General features: G+C 40.4%; 1 protein-coding gene across 1 annotated transcript; it reads right to left on the reverse strand.

Annotated features, from left to right (window-relative positions):
* Nucleotides 1-581: 581 nt before the first annotated feature.
* LOC149945313 (uncharacterized) lies at nucleotides 582-5,861 on the reverse strand. Its single transcript, XM_090176512.1, has one exon. The coding sequence runs from the start codon at nucleotides 5,859-5,861 to the stop codon at nucleotides 582-584; it is 5,280 nt and encodes a 1,759-aa protein (XP_090032638.1).
* Between the last annotated feature and the right edge of the window lie 10,630 nt (nucleotides 5,862-16,491).

Consider the following 16,491-nt stretch of genomic DNA (forward strand, 5'->3'; position numbering starts at 1 on the left):
GTTTGGTAGTACGTGGTTACGCGTTAAAAGAATAATGACGCTCAACTGAAATAATAACAACTTAAATTTTAATTAGAAAAATGGTAAAATTATTAAAGATACAAAAATGGCGCGACTGTTGAGAAGTGGGCAGTTTAAGACGAGTCGGAGAGTCCGTGTTGTCCGTCGAAAGGTTAAAATTGGAACTGCCGAAAATACAAGTAAGGGGGGCAAAGAACTAAGAAGTCTTCAGGGCTTCGCTTCACGCAGAGAGAGAGCAAAAATAAAAACCCAAAACTTTCCAGAACGTTTTCTTAGGAAAAAAACGCCAGTTACACACTATGAAGAAATAAAGCCAAAGTAGGCATGATTTTACAATGTACGGGGTCAACTATAAAAATACAGTGCTACGGGGGTTAGTTTTGGCTAGTTTAAAGGAAACGGGGCATACTTTATGCGAATGACTCAAACCAAGGAATTTATATATATAAGATACGACTGTTACTAAGAACAGAAGTAAATGACTGAAAGTATATCAAAAAATGTTTTTAATTGTTGATTCTTCAACAGACTCCGCCCGATTGGGCAGCAGGCCAATGCAATTAAGAGTTATTTGCTTCTAAGCGATATAACAGCTGAATGGGTCGTCGAAGTGCAGTCCCATTAGCTAACTTAACCAAGCACGCACGAATATGTCCATCGCGACCGACAAAAGTTTCATTTATAATACCCATCTTCCAGCAGAGTCTAGGTAGCTTCGGCTCTTCAATGATGACCAAATCACCCTTCTGCAATGGTTCCGTTGGCTTGTTATTGGTGCGAAAGTGTGCAGACCTTAATTGCAAAAGGTATTCAGTCTTCCAGCGACGCCAGAGACTGTTGGTCACGGCGTGATGATGTCTTCGTCTTTGTCGTAGTTTGTCACCCGTACTGGATGCTGCGACGTCCTTAGGGAAGGTGGTTGGCGGCAGGCCATTCATGTTGTCGTTTATCAAAAAATGCGAAGGTGTGAGTGGTGCGGGCTCATCGGCGTCATCGGAAACGAAAGTGATGGGTCGCGAGTTGATGGCGGCCTCTGCTTCTGACAACGTAGTTTCTAGCTCCTCGTAGGTCAATTTAGAATGTCCAAGGACTCGACGCATCGCGTTCTTTACCGAAGCCACTAATCGCTCCCAGAACCCGCCCCACCAGGCGGCTCTTTCAGCGATAAATGTCCATTTGATCTGGTTATTCGCGAAGTACCGCGCGATTTCTGGATTCGTGATACAGCCCCACAGTTCTTGTAAATCACTCTTGGCGCGTTTGAAAGTCTTCGCGTTATCCGTCATAACATGTTTTACCATACCGCGACGCGACAAGAATCTCCTGAAGGCGAGGAGGAACGTGTAAGTTGATAGGTTGGTCACGAGTTCTAAGTGAACCGCCCGAGTCACGGCACAGGTAAATAATGCTACGTAGCATTTACTTCCGTCGCGATCAAATAATGGGCCTAAGAAATCAATTCCGCAGATTTCAAATGGACGAGCTTGAGTAGTACGAAATTCTGGTAAGGGGGCCATGATTGCGTCCGACTTAGAAGCGCGAAAATAGTTGCAAATGGAGCATTTCCCGAGAACAGATTTGGTAAACCGACGCGCTTGGGTCAGCCAAAATTTGGTTCGGATCGCGACCGTGGTAATGACGACTCCTCCGTGCATGACTTGTTCATGCGCGTCTCGAATGATAAGTTCAGAGAAATGGTGGTTTGGCATCAAAATCCAGGGATGTCGCTCTTGGTACGAGAGATTGCTACCTTTAAGGCGTCCTCCGAGACAAAGAAGTCCATTTTCATCTAGTCGAGGGTTTATCAGACGAATTTTCGATGCCGTTGGTACCGTCTTCTCGGCTTTTAATTGGCGAATTTCATCTGGAAATTGATCTTCTTGCGTATTTCGAACCATATAGATTTCCGCTAGTTTAATTTCTTCAGCGCTTAGCTCTCCGGTACGTTTTACGGAATTCCTCTTGAGATTGTTTGCAATACGTAGTACGCGCGCGACTACGCGGTAAAGTTTCTTCAGCGAGCTGAAAAGTTCAATGTTTATGAGACGTTCTTCAGATTTTGCGGCGATCGCAACGGTGACAGATTTCTCTGTTTTGCGCATTTCATTCTTGACTTCCGAAAGGTCATCGTCTTTAATCATGGGTGTTGTGCTAAGCTCTAATGGTTCCTTAAGAAACTGCGGTCCTTGCCACCAAAGTGGATCAGTGATTAGCTTGCTTAAGCTGCTGCCACGCGTTGGAAGGTCAGCCGGGTTCTCGGAGCCCTTACAATGACGCCAATTCATCGGGTCGCTAATACTCTGTATATCTTTGACTCTATTGGCTACGAACGTTAGCCACCTCGTTGGGGAACCTTGAATCCAACCCAAGGCAATACGAGAATCGATCCACATGTAGACGCTGGCTGGCTTGACATCCAAGGTGTTCATGACGTGGTTTGTTAATTTAGCTCCTAGGAGCGCGCCCATAAGTTCCAAGCGTGGAATTGACATGACCTTCTTGGCTGGTGATACTCTGGATTTAGATGTGACCAGCGACACTCCGTATTCTCCCTCCCCTGTTTGGTAACGAAGATAAACTACTGCGGCGAATGCTTTGGGACTGGCGTCTGTAAAGCAGTGAAGCTCTACGCTTGAGGGGTTGACATCTTGATTATCAAGGTAGTAAAATCGTGGGACTTTCACGTTACAAAGTTCTTTGAGCTCGCCGCACCAGTCATCAAACGTCTCTTTTAGATTCGGTGGTAATTCTTCGTCCCATGACAGGGCTTCTTTCTTTTCGGTTTTCCAGAGTTGTCTGAAAATTAATTTCGCACGTACAGTGAAAGGTGTGATTAGTCCAAGAGGATCAAAGACCCGAGCGACCGACTTCAGTACCCAACGCTTGGTACTCCCTCTGTTCTTGATATAAGTCATCAGGTTCTCTACGTCAAATATGAGTACGTCGTTGAAACTATCCCAGGAAAGTCCCAAGACTTTAGATGGCGAGAATGATGTAAGCTCTTGACTGTTGGTTACTTCAGGATGATCTTTATTTAATAGACTTCGTAACTTCGGTGAGTTACTCTGCCATTTTTTAAGCTGCATGCTGGCTGCCTTCAATATTTCATCACAGTCTTGTATTAATTGAAATGCGTTTTCGTCGTTATGGGCGCCAGAAATCAAATCATCCACGTAGAGCGACTTGTCGAGAAGAGCGCTTGCTTTAGGTTTGCTGTCGATGTATTTCTTTGCGTGTAGACGAACAGTGGCTGCCAGGAGAAACGGACTTGACGTCACCCCGAATGGTACTCGAGTGATGCGATATACTAGAAAGGTAGATCCTTCCTTTGGGTTGTTGACATCGACCCATAAGAATCTTAGAGCGTCCCGGTCTTCTTCGCGGACTTCTATTTGTAGAAATGCCTTGGTGATATCTCCAGAGAATGCGACGAGATTTTCCCGAAATCGTAGTGTGACGTCGTAGAGATGCGGATTCATCTGGGGTCCATCTTCTACGCAGTCATTTAGAGAGGCGTGTTCCGGTGAATGAGAAGAGCCGTCATGGACAATGCGAATTCTTGTGGTTTGACTCGATTGTCTAATTACCGGACTGTGTGGTAAGTAAAATACTGGACCTAAAGGCTTGGTTTTGTAGTCTGTCTTCACGAGTTCCACGATACCGTCTTCCAATTGTTGCTTGATAATGTCATTATATTCCAGAAGCTGAACAGTATCTCTTCTCAGTTTCTGTACGAGGTTAGCGGTACGTTTGGCAGCTATTGCGTAATTGTCTCCAAGATCATCGACATTACTTTTCCAAGGCAAGGCGACTTTATAGCGGTTGTTTTGGTATGTGGTAGTTTCCTGAAATTTTTCTAAGACTTGACTTCCTGAAAGAGAATTGTCGTCTTTATCATGGACTCCAAAAGCTTCGAGGCTCCAAAATTTCTCGAGTTGATTAGAAATGTTTTCATCTTCCGTGGGAGTGACTGAAACTCTCATAATGGCGATAGTGTTGACACCGATGACGGAGGTCCCCATTGTAGTCGGGCCTTGAAGAGTCCAGCCAAATAGGGTTTCGAGAGCAACGAGAGCTGTACCAAACCGTTCAATTTTTGTGCCCTCCGTTATCTGCCAGATGTAATTGTTTCCGATTAAGACTTCTACGGATCGTGGATCAGCTCTTGATTTGCTAGACGAGATGGTGTCAGCCAAGACCAATCCCTTTTCACGGCATTTATCTTCTAGTTCGGTCCCAGGGATTCGTTTTCTAGGATCGTGGCAACTTCTTAACTCCAGTTGAACTTTTCTTTTCACGGTGCGAACGGGTTTAGAACTTCCAAAGCTATGGACTTCTAAAGCCTCCTCTTCGATAACTTCGAGGCCCAGTTCTCTCGATATATTTTCTTTTATGAAGGTTGCGTGGCTGCCGTTATCGAGAAGGCAGCGAACTTTAATTTCTTTTCCACTAGAGGGCGCCTTAGCTTTCGCAAGGGCGGTTTGAAGGAGAATCGTGGAGCACTCGGCGGTCTTGAATCCGGCCGCCAGTTGGCACACCTGTGGAGTCGCACTCGTAGGCTCGGAGGCGTGTATTTGCTCGCCGCTCTTGATATCTTGGTCGCAAATAGTATAATGGTGTCGTCTCTCGCATTTCTTGCAATTACGTACTCGAGCTCTACAGTCCCTCATCTGATGTTTTTCTCGCAAACATAGAAAACAGCGTCGCTTTTTAACTAGCACATTTTTCTTCTCTTCTAATGTGGTTCTTGCGTAATTGGAGGTTAAATGGTCACTTTGATCGCAGAATAAACAGGGAAGCGATACCAAGTTAGTCGTTAAGGCGCCTGCGCTAGGAAGGCGTGAGGTACCGCGCTTCTCAGGCTGGGTGTGAGAACGTGAATAGCTGGACTGGGTAGGTTTTCGTTCCGCTTCTCGGGATCCGCATAAAACTTGGGCTCGCTCCCTACTGCTAATTTCCTTTTCTAAGAATGACATCAAATCTTCGACATTCAAATGAGTCGCCGAAAAGTGCACTCTGCTAAACGCGAGAGTTATATCCTCTGGAAGACGCCTCGTGATTAAAGGGCAAATTACGTTTCCTCGCGTAACATCTATCGCTCCGAGGGATTCGAGGCTTCGAATTTGCACCCGGCAGGTATCATGCAGTTTTCTTAAGGCGATTACGTCGTTTGACGAGCGTACGGGAATTAAGTTTCTGAGTGCTTCCATAGGCGCTCCAATAATTGATACTTTATTGCCAAAGCGGCCATGCAACAGTTCGATGGCCTTGTCATCATTAGCGTCAGTTTGAGACAAACCCGCTATACATGCCAGGGCATCACCTTCTAAATACGAAAGTAAATAGCTGTACTTAACAGATTTCTTGAAGTTTCCGCTGTGGATTTGAGCCTGGTAGTTTTTCCAAAAGGTTTGCCATTCGCTGTACTTTCCGTTGAATCGACGTATTTCTAGTTTCGGCAGCTTGACGGTACTTGGCGGTGCAAGTATGGTGGTTTCGCTCTCCGATGGTATACGATGAATATTCAAACGGAAACCGGGAATAGATGTTTCCAAATAACGCGTAGCGCGTACGCGAGATATCGTGAGGTCGTCCATATATTCCTGCGCGACGTTGAGTTCCCTCTCGAGTTCAGGGCCGTCGTAGATTAATCTTTCGATCTTGGCATCCAGATCGCGAAGTAGTTCTTCTTTGGCGATGATCACGGTTAAGTAGCCTTCTAATGTGGCATCGTCCGGACGCTCTTTCGCGAGTTCCGCGTCCAATAGGTTTTTCGTGCGCGTCGTAGTTTGCTTGGTACTAGTGCGCTTAGCTTTTACACGCGTGAGTTCGTCCGCCATAGTTACGAGTTCCAAAATTAATTCCAAAGGTGATTACGCAGTTGATGAATACAACGCCCTTGCCAGTACTTTTCCCGGGTTTCGGCACCAAATGATGTGATAACACTAGGTGATTTACTGAATATTTTTACTGAAAATCTAAAGGTAATGGTTTGGTAGTACGTGGTTACGCGTTAAAAGAATAATGACGCTCAACTGAAATAATAACAACTTAAATTTTAATTAGAAAAATGGTAAAATTGTTAAAGATACAAAAATGGCGCGACTGTTAAGAAGTGGGCAGTTTAAGACGAGTCGGAGAGTCCGTGTTGTCCGTCGAAAGGTTAAAATTGGAACTGCCGAAAATACAAGTAAGGGGGGCAAAGAACTAAGAAGTCTTCAGGGCTTCGCTTCACGCAGAGAGAGAGCAAAAATAAAAACCCAAAACTTTCCAGAACGTTTTCTTAGGAAAAAAACGCCAGTTACACACTATGAAGAAATAAAGCCAAAGTAGGCATGATTTTACAATGTACGGGGTCAACTATAAAAATACAGTGCTACGGGGGTTAGTTTTGGCTAGTTTAAAGGAAACGGGGCATACTTTATGCGAATGACTCAAACCAAGGAATTTATATATATAAGATACGACTGTTACTAAGAACAGAAGTAAATGACTGAAAGTATATCAAAAAATGTTTTTAATTGTTGATTCTTAACGCTCATTTTATTTCAACACTCGTAGACTTCCAGTTGACGTTGTGACACATACCGCATGAAAAAGACCCATGCCGTCCAATTTCCAATATCATATAATGACTCGCTTACCCAGGAAATCATTGACTGCGTTAGAAATCGTAGATATTCAAATATCCAGACCAAATATATTTACAAGAAGCAAAAACCTTACCATCAACAAAGCACAGAGAGCCACTTGACTAACCGCCAGCTCTTAAAGCAATAAACGGTAAATTATCGCCTTTGAATTAACACAACTATATATAGGTCGTTAAGAATACCCGTAAATAAATAACAAAAAAACTAAAACAAGATTTAACCTTTAAAATTTCATTCGTAAAAAAACCAGATTAGGCCTTCATAAATTCATTAATAAAAAAAGACTTTATTACCTATTATACTTACGAGGCGAGTCTTAATTTCAGTGAACCTAAGCAGCTATCGGTGGTTCTGTGGTAGAGCGCTCGACTGCCAAGCCGAAGGGTCTGGGTTCGAAACCTGGGTGGCGCATTTGTTTTTAATCAATAGAGAAACGCTAAATTAGAATTTCTTCGATTCAATAATTTCAATTTCAATTCTATTTCAATTAAACCAAAATTTCGTACTCTATTAAATACGCTTCCAATAAAGCTGAAGGTCTAATTTTCAATAAGGCGTAACAAGTGTCGGTGGTTCTGTGGTAGAACGTCCGCCTGTCAAACAGGAGGTCTCGGGTTCAAATCCCGCCCGATGCGATCGGGCGTTGATACTAAGACGAATACCGTGTACAACTGGTGGAAACCCTGCCATTGGACGTTGAGAGGTAGCATTACACTCAGCACTCGGTCCGTCCCAAAGTCATTAAGAAGAAGTTGGAGAGAAAACGCCCATACAAACACAACAGACTCAACATGCACAACCATCAGAACACAAACACAACAAACTCAACACTCACAGCCTACGCATAAACATTACAAAAACGTAATACACCAAACCGTCACGACGGTGAGCGAAAAAACACCATCCAAACCAAACCGCAAATTAATCCGTTAACGCTCACGGTGGTTTTGCCAACCCTTCGAGAAACTGCGAACGCAGAGATCTCGAGAAACTGCGTACGCAGTGATTACACTTGGCACCGAAAATTCGAACGCGTCGCAGGCCTGACAGACCCACAGACAAACACGGTGGTTGTATAACCCCTCCTAGGGGACTTTGTCCCCTCGGAGAGGTAAAAACTGATAGATATCTTTATGTAATTTCATTTATTATGTAAATATTCTGGTTTTTAATTAAGTAAATCGTTTAAGCAGAAGTAAATGAATCAAAAATTTAGGAAAAGTATTTTCCTTAACGTGGGGAGATGAAAATCCATCGGAATCCCATCACCTTCAGTTTTCATCAAACATTGCACCAACATTCGATTTATACGTTAACGCCTACTTGTCGATAGAGAGCCATAGTGGAGCTATGAAGACGCGAAACTTGAAAACGTTGATTTAAGGGAGATCCCATATGGAAAATGCACTTATTCTGAGAGATATAGCGGTCTGATAACTTGGTTCATTTACTTGTGGTTGTACGGAAGTCTTCGTCTGAATAGCTTCATGGGGGGTCTTACTTTCACTTTTATATTTAGAAAGACCGTTTTTAGAGCTAAAATGGTTCTTATTTTGAAAGAAACCGTTTTTGTACATAAGATAGCATTTTAGGACAGTTTTGTTTTGTAGGCTCCAATTTTGGGCTAGTTCACCAAAATTTGGCCAGAGGTGGGATGCCTTTTTCTAACAGTGTAGGATTTCACGTTCACCAGCGTGTGAGGGAGACCAGATGACAGAGCCATAGTAGATAGATGGCGCTATTAGAGCATTGTAGATAACACGCTTTAGGATCTTGGAGCGGTAAAAAAAATTTCGGCGAGTGCTTAACACTTAGGCAGATAGTTAATGAAGATGGAAAATAAGTGGTCCAAGTAATGTGCCCTGAGGAACACCACCGAGGGAGGAATGTAGCGAAGAAGAACGGCCTTTAAGGACTACACGATGTAAACGACCTCCAATGAAATCACACAACCACATCGCAAATCCCAGCATACGAGAGAGACCGTAGCAGATGACTGTGTGGAATAGACTAGTGTCGAACGCACGGCTCATATCTAGGGAAATAATGTCCACCGGTGATCCACTATCAAGCCAGTTAACGTACCTTAGTGTTGCTGATAGAAGATTGGTATTGCAGGAGTGGCAGGGCCTGAAACCGTGTTGGGCATCAGATATAAAATTTTATTCCGTGAGGAATTCTTCTGTCTGGGCTTACGATATACGCTCACATACGCGTAAAATATGGCTAGTTTTGGTAATAGGCCTAAAGTTTTCCTTCTTCGTTCGTGGGCCCTTTTTATGAATGGGTGTGATAGTGGCAATTTTCCAATCTTCTGGTACTTTCCCTAATGAAAAACTAAGATTGAACAGCGTAAGCAAAGGCGCACAGATAGAGTAGTCAGAATTAGTAGCTTTTAAAAGAACAGGATGAAGGCCATCTGGACCGGCTGACTGGGAAGTGTTTAATTTTCGTAGTAAACGAATGACATCTTGAGGAATGCAGCTGAAAATATGCAATGATTGACTAGAAACTGTTAGAGCATCCACGGTAGTAACAGGAGGTACGTTGGAGGACACATCAGCCAAATAGTCATTTAACGTATCTGCAATTGTGGGAATATCAGTGATCAGGAAGCCATCACTGAGTGCCATTTCCGAAATAGTAAAACTTTCGCGCATATCTCCAGAAGACCTTAGGATTCGAAGATTTTTGTCCGGTTTTCCTTCCCTTCGTTTGCATTTTCGTGGCGCATTGAAATAAGCATTACGAAACTGTTTATATTTAGAGTGAAGTTCCGCAAGTTTCTCAAGATTATTTCTCTTAGCTTGAACATATAGGCGCCAAGCATTCAAATTATGCCTACGGGACATAGACATTCTTGAAATATTTTTATTCTTCAACAGTACGTAAAACAATTAGAAATTACAAAAGATGTTTGAATTGACCACACTCGGTTTCGATTCACGCGTGTGCCCGTCGTACAAATGATTGTTGAACTCGTTGGAAGATTCCAGGCGTGTTACGAATAGTATCACATGCATCAATTATTCTTTGTCGTAGGTCGGCGATATCGCGGACTTTGGTCTTGTAAACCAAGTTTGTAATGTGTCCCCAGAGATAGAAGTCGGGAGAGTTTAAATTGGGAGACCGAGCGGACCAAGCAACGGGACCCCCTTGACCAATCCATCTGAAAAGAAACGCCTCATCAAGGTGCGCTCTTACTTCTCGGCTAAAGTGTAGTCGAGCTACGTTTTGCAAAAATCACATTCACCTCAACGTTGCTAATGGTACGACTTCCAGTATTTCTAGCAAAGTGGGAAAAAGTAAAGTGTTACCTGTAAAATATTACGCGTAAAACCTTAAATAAATTGGAAACATGCTAAAATTAAATTAGTAAATAAAATATTATATTTTTAAAAATAAAAATGTATATGTAAAATAAAAGCAGAAAAAAAATTAAATGTAACGTGCTAAAAAGGCGCGTGTAAAAATGTTTCAAAACAACCAATCGGTTAATATTCTTCAAATTCCTAACGGAAAAGACTTAATAAAAATATGCTCCGCATTTTGATTTCTAATGAATCGTTCTTTCTATAAAGAATCATTTAACTACTCGATAACTGAAAACTCAAACTAGGATAGCCTTTTTCAGTCGGTTTGACTCTCAGTAAAAATAAAATTAGAACCTTAGCTCTCCCTAAAACCAAATAAAAACTTAAAACCTGAGCCATTTTGCTATATTACCAACAATACCACACTAGACATTAAGGCGAAATTGCTGTTGGTGTGATTTAACAGTTGCCGCGTGAGGGTTTCTTTGACTCTATTGATGGTTATTGTGCAGATTGATAATGCCGTCACTAGAAAAATTTGCTTGATCAGCCGTTAGGATTATAGACGGAAACTGTGAATTTTCAGCGACTCTGTCCAGAAACCCCTTTCAAAACTCAACTCGCCTATGATAGTCTGTTTCGTTCAGATACGGGACCTTTCGCAGATGGTGACCATGATGTATTCGCCACACTATGACGTGATTCAACACCAATTGCCTACCCACTTGCCGGGTACTACTTTCGCGATCATTTTCGAAAATGGTTAGCACCTAAATATTCGTATTTTTAATTATTTACTCTTATATTTATCAATAAATGGAAGTATATACTATTTTAAGTATATTAAAGTTCATTCCGTTTCGTGTATTTATACAGTTAGGATTACCTTTTTCGTTCGTGTTTTACCGTCGTCTTTTTATTTTTGAGTTAATTATTTGTCATTGTTCAATTGTAGTGTTTATTTTTAGTGTAAGTGTATATTTATTTATTTCCCCCTACATAATTTAAAACCCAAGATGCCTGAGGTTAGGAACGCTTACACCGATCCCATGGATAACAGTAAGAGATAGTTTCGTTAACAAATTTAAGGGCAAAAGAGTGTATTTTATGTTTAAATTCCCCCTCTAATTTTGAAAAGCCAAAAGAACCATAGTTGAGATGGCCTAACCATCACTAGAGGAAAATAGAATTATTCCCTCAGTTCCTCCTCATTTTGTTTATTTTTGTATCTATAAACAAGTGTTAAATAAAGGTTTTGTGATTGATTAAAGACAAAGCGTTTCCATTCTAAATTAGAATCTCCCCCCTTTTATTTATTTTCCTTTCCCCTGTATGTAACCCCCTCTCTCAGATTTAATTCACGCTACGAAAGGCCACGACTCGCATTGGGTCACCATCTTTCCCCGCCTTAGTGAATTAATATCGTTGAGAAAGGGCAAGGAATAATTTCCAACCGTACTCGTTATCCCAACCGATACGATACGTTGTTTAAGAAATATATCATTATGATATTTCCTATATAAAAAGGTTGCAATCATTGAGTTGATAATAATATAGAGCCCCAGACCGGCAAGGAACTTTATCATTTACCTTCTACAATGCATTCTCGTCTCGCGCCAGACAGCACGCGCATGCAAGATCACGAGACTTTAATGCTCGGTGAAAGGCTGTTTAATATTGTCAACAGAAGGCGCCAGGCGTACTTTGATAAAGTTCTTTGATTTTCAGTCCCGTTGCCACTAATGACGATCCGTTCTGGGGCTCTATATTATTCTCAGCGCAATGTCGTAGATACGACCAAAAACAGTTTCAACGATAGCACTACTTTGTCTATTGAGATTAAATAAAAAACCGCGTTGGGAATTTAGTCAGGATAAAATAGAGTTGGAAAAAGGCTAAATTATATATTGGGATTTTGGGTCAAATGCATCTAGAGGAGCGACACATAATTAAACAAAAATTTATATTATATCAGTTTAAATATATTTAAAATATTATATTACTTCGGAATATAGACATTCTAAGTTCTCCAACTTTAAGATTGAAATGCCTAGTTTGCCTCAGTCTGAGAGCAGGCCAATAATTTATTTATATTTGTTGGTGATAACACGTTTTAATTTCAAATTTCAAAATTATTTCCTTCAGATACGTCTCGAGTGATTATAACAGTCAATTTGATTTTCCGATACCACATTTTTTCATATTTTTGTTTGCAGCGTAGTGTGAACTACATAATCGGGTTGATAATTTTATCAGAGGTTTTTCGCGACCGAAAGATATCGCATTTGCTTTCCGTCGAAAACTAAATATCTAGCATTCTAGCGTATATACATGTATAGCAGACGCTATTAGCGTTTTGGCAGCCCAAGAATTTTTATGGTACGCAGAGCCGGATTAACACTATTGGGGGACCTGTGCAAAGTAGAATTTGGAGCCTCTAAAAAAATTAGACCTTACTTTGTGACTTTATTGAAAAAAATGAAAATAACATTTGGCCCATGCTTTAATACGGCCCTGATGGTACACAATATAACGACAATATCGGCACTGCTGTTTTGCGTTTCCTCCATAGAAACTGATATTTAGCAGAGGTGGGCAAAAAGTTGCGAGCGTTCGGAAAAATGAGCATATAGAGTTTTAAACACGGCTTGCTCAAGTGAGCGAGTACTCAAGGCAAACGAGTTTATTTTCTCTATCTCTAATTGAGAAGCCTCTGGGCGAGCGCCGAATAGTTCGCTCCGGCGTTGATGGCTGACGGCGCGCTGAGGGAGATTCCCCCCTCGACGGGTTAGTTCCCTTACTTTTAAGCGCTCACCGCGCGCTGAGCGAGATCTCCCGATCGTCGGAATAGCCCCCTCACTTTTAAGCGACGCGTTAGTACCCTCAGTAGAAAGCGCTGACGCAGCGTTGAGGGAAAATTACCGAGAGAAGGAATAGTTCGCTCAGATTTGAGCGCTAGCTACGCGCGGATTTTGATCACGGTGAGCGACGGTAAAGTTCGTTTACGCAAATCGCTCACAGCGCGGCGAGCAAAAATTTCAAAAATCAAACATTAAACTATTACTCGGCTATGGGTTTATTATTTACTTTTTTTATTAATAAAATGAAGGGTACTCTAAACGTCGGGAGTTAATGATATCTCCGATTGAATAAAATTCAAAGGTTCTTCCGAATTTATCCAACGATAAACTAGACTGCAAATATTCCGTTTAGTGTTAAAAGAGCTTTATTAAATATTAAAAGCCACAAATTATAACAATAGGCGTTAGTATACATTCTTTTGGTCTTGACAAACTTGGCAGGTGAAATGGGCAACGCGGTACGCGTTTCTTCATTTTTAGGGGATTGTGGCTCGCGCTACTTTAAAGGAAAATATTAGCGCGCTCTCAACTTAAATTAATGATCGGTACCATAAAAACAAGTGGACATTTACTAACCCCTAATCCAACTCATTTGTAAATGTCCAGAATTTAATAGACAGTTTTAGCAACTACCTACAGGGGCGGTGCCAGAAGATTCTTAGGTGTAGGCTAATAATGTTTATCATTTGTGGGCCCCCTGTTCCTCAATATTGGACTTAAAATTAAATTTTGCAAATTCAGGTAATTTATTTATTATTTGATATTAGTGCGGTTTTTAAAATTTTACAGTATTAACTATCATCACATATTTTATTTGAATTTAAAAATCGACTTGATGTGGCCCCATCAGATCGATTTGTGGGCCCCTATTTGAACACAAAAGTATGCTATAGCTCGTGTTGCCTACCCCTAACGCCGCTCCTGACTACCTACACCGGGATTTTATTCACAGTGAACGACGACAGAGTTCGTTTACGGTAAATCGCGAAGAGCAAACATTTCAAAAATTAAACTTCACATTTGACGGTATGAACAAGTTAATAATAAGATTATTTTTAATGTATATATAAAATATAATACAATATCTTTGCATATAACCATCTTCGATTTTGTCCATTGTTTATGACATCGACAAAAATAACCATATCATCAAATGATCAAGCTAATTGCGAAGATTCACGGTTTTTAAATAATAATTTTTTCCAGAAAAAAAGGGAGGGGTTGGAATTAATATAATGGCCAGCCTGTGCCAATATTAAAACTGTTTTAGTTCCAAATTGAGGTAACTCGATTTACGCGAATTTTCTTTTTTGCCGTTTTTCAAACTTCCTTTACACTAAAAATATAAATATTACAAATAGCGGCCAATGTATAGTTACAAAGTTATCGATTATTTTCCATTTTAAAAAAGCATTACGTTATAATTTTTTTTCCAATTTAAATAATATTTTTTAGATACCTGTTTTGAAACTAATAGCGTTCTTTTCGTTTTTATTTCACACCGAATTTTAGAAATAATAAAAATGTTTGAATAATTCTAATGTCTAGTTTGTGCGGGTAACAAAAATCAACAGTGAAGAAGCTGTCAACGATCACCGTCAAGCTCAGCATGTGGGGAGTGGGGACCCGCAATTACATCATTCTTCCGAACTTCAAAAGGGCGTTATTTTATTTCTGGGGGGGGGGGGATTTCTATTTGAACTTGTAATAACTTACACACAAATATTTTCTTTACATTTTTCTGTTTTTATTGCTTACGATGTTACACTTTATATACAATATTGGAAGTATTTCAATAATTATTTAAATCTTCGCTCTTGCTTGATACCTACAAAGATTCTCAAAAAAAATTGTGTGGATCGTGTCATTTTCGCCTAATTTGGTATGCACATGTTTCTTAACAATGAAACGAAACCAAAATTAGTTACAGACATACGCCAAACGAGGAGGCAATGAACACCGCTAATGCCCCACAATGGAACATTTTGAAAAAAAAAGGATCCACCGTGGAACTTCGTATGTCATTAGAAAGTGTTCATCTTGTAAAATACGGAAGCGAACTTAAAGCCTGAAACTGAATAAAAAAACTCAAGCCACAGTCGAAGTACTATAACTCCAAAACTATGGACTCGAAAAAATTAAACTTCGAAGGCGAGAAAAATTATGAACAGCTAAAGCAAAAAACACGAAAAAATTAAACTAAGGAAGGACCGAAATACGAATCGAAAGACGCAGACTTGAGAAAAGTCGACAAGAAACTGTAACGAAATGAGAAAGGAACCTACTATTTATACTATTATTGTAGAAAGGATTACGAAGCGAGGTATAAGTATAGGAAACTTCGAAATTGCCCTAGCATTGGCTAAGACCCAAGGGAGGGGCGACTCATTGGCGTCAGTTCGGAATTCTGGCGTTGACCACGCTATTGTTGAAATTGCTGTCTCGAATGGGCAGTGTTGGAAAAAAAAGCCCAAAGTGGGAAAAAAGGTTTGCAGAGTCAAATAGGATTTTATGAATCGGGCCAAGCCGCCAATTCAATGCTTTTGAATTAACTAATATTATTCTAATGTCTGAATATGTCGGCTATAGATTCCAAGGTTCAATAATATCTAATCGGCCCGATTAGTCGCAACTTAGTAAATAGTAACACAGAATAAACAAATATTGTAAATAAATGTAGTAAAAATAGCTAATAATACCATTAGTTAATAATATTGTTACATAAGTATGACACGTCTTATTCTTTATATGCAAAACGTTTACTGATAACTAGCTACAAGAGACACTCTATATAGAGGGCTTCTCGTGTATGACGTGCCCTTTATCAGCATCTCGCTAGGGGCGATTTTTTACCGTGATGACGTCACTCTGTAAATAGATTTTAGTGAATTATTTCCATTAAATTATGGATTTATGATATTACGTAGTATTTTTATTTTTATTGATTAACGTTTTCATGATAGTCTATCCGTAGTCCAGAAAAATATACTTTGGAGCTAACGTTCCGTAGACGCGGCCCGAATATACATGGTTTTCTCCGTTTTCCTATATACTTATTTCGGTTTCAGAAGGGCTAGTTTTGATCTAGTCTATCTATGAAGCTATACGACTCATTTTTAGGGGGAGTTCAGTTTAGCGAAAAGTATATTTATATATGTATATTATAAATTATAAGTCAAGCCTAAATTAGCGAGTGAATGCCTATTTCGGGGAAATATTTGGTTAGTCATGTCCCGCTGCGACTAAGAGACGTTTCCTATGAGTGGTCAACCTTTGCCTTTTCGTTAAGATGCCGAAAGAGACGCCTTTGTGTCTGGACTCCACCTGCGGGTCCCAAAATTGAAACGATTGGGATAGTTTGGAAAGGGGTTGAGGTTCCACCCCCCTTCCCCTCTTTTCAAGCTTCAAGTTGAAAGCCGATCGCTAAAACGTAAATACAGCAACTTAGTTTTACATATAGTTATTATTATTGTTACTAATTTTTGATAATTTTTGTTTTTTTATTTCTTAGGACGATTTACAGAAAAATATTTTGATATTTTCTGTAACGAACAAGAACTCGCCCAAAGGCCAGACGAGCTGATGAATTCCAAGTTAAAGAACGGGGCAATGGAATTTGAACTCCAGTTGTATAAGGAGCAG

The sequence above is a fragment of the Leiobunum rupestre genome, chromosome 5, assembly GCF_980474605.1.
Source record: "Leiobunum rupestre chromosome 5, qqLeiRupe1.1.hap1, whole genome shotgun sequence".
NCBI lineage: Eukaryota > Metazoa > Arthropoda > Arachnida > Opiliones > Sclerosomatidae > Leiobunum > Leiobunum rupestre.

Bases quoted from the DNA above. Each gene is read 5' to 3' on its own strand.
- LOC149945313 (XM_090176512.1), bottom strand. From the start codon at position 5,861: ATGGCGGACGAACTCACGCGTGTAAAAGCTAAGCGCACTAGTACCAAG.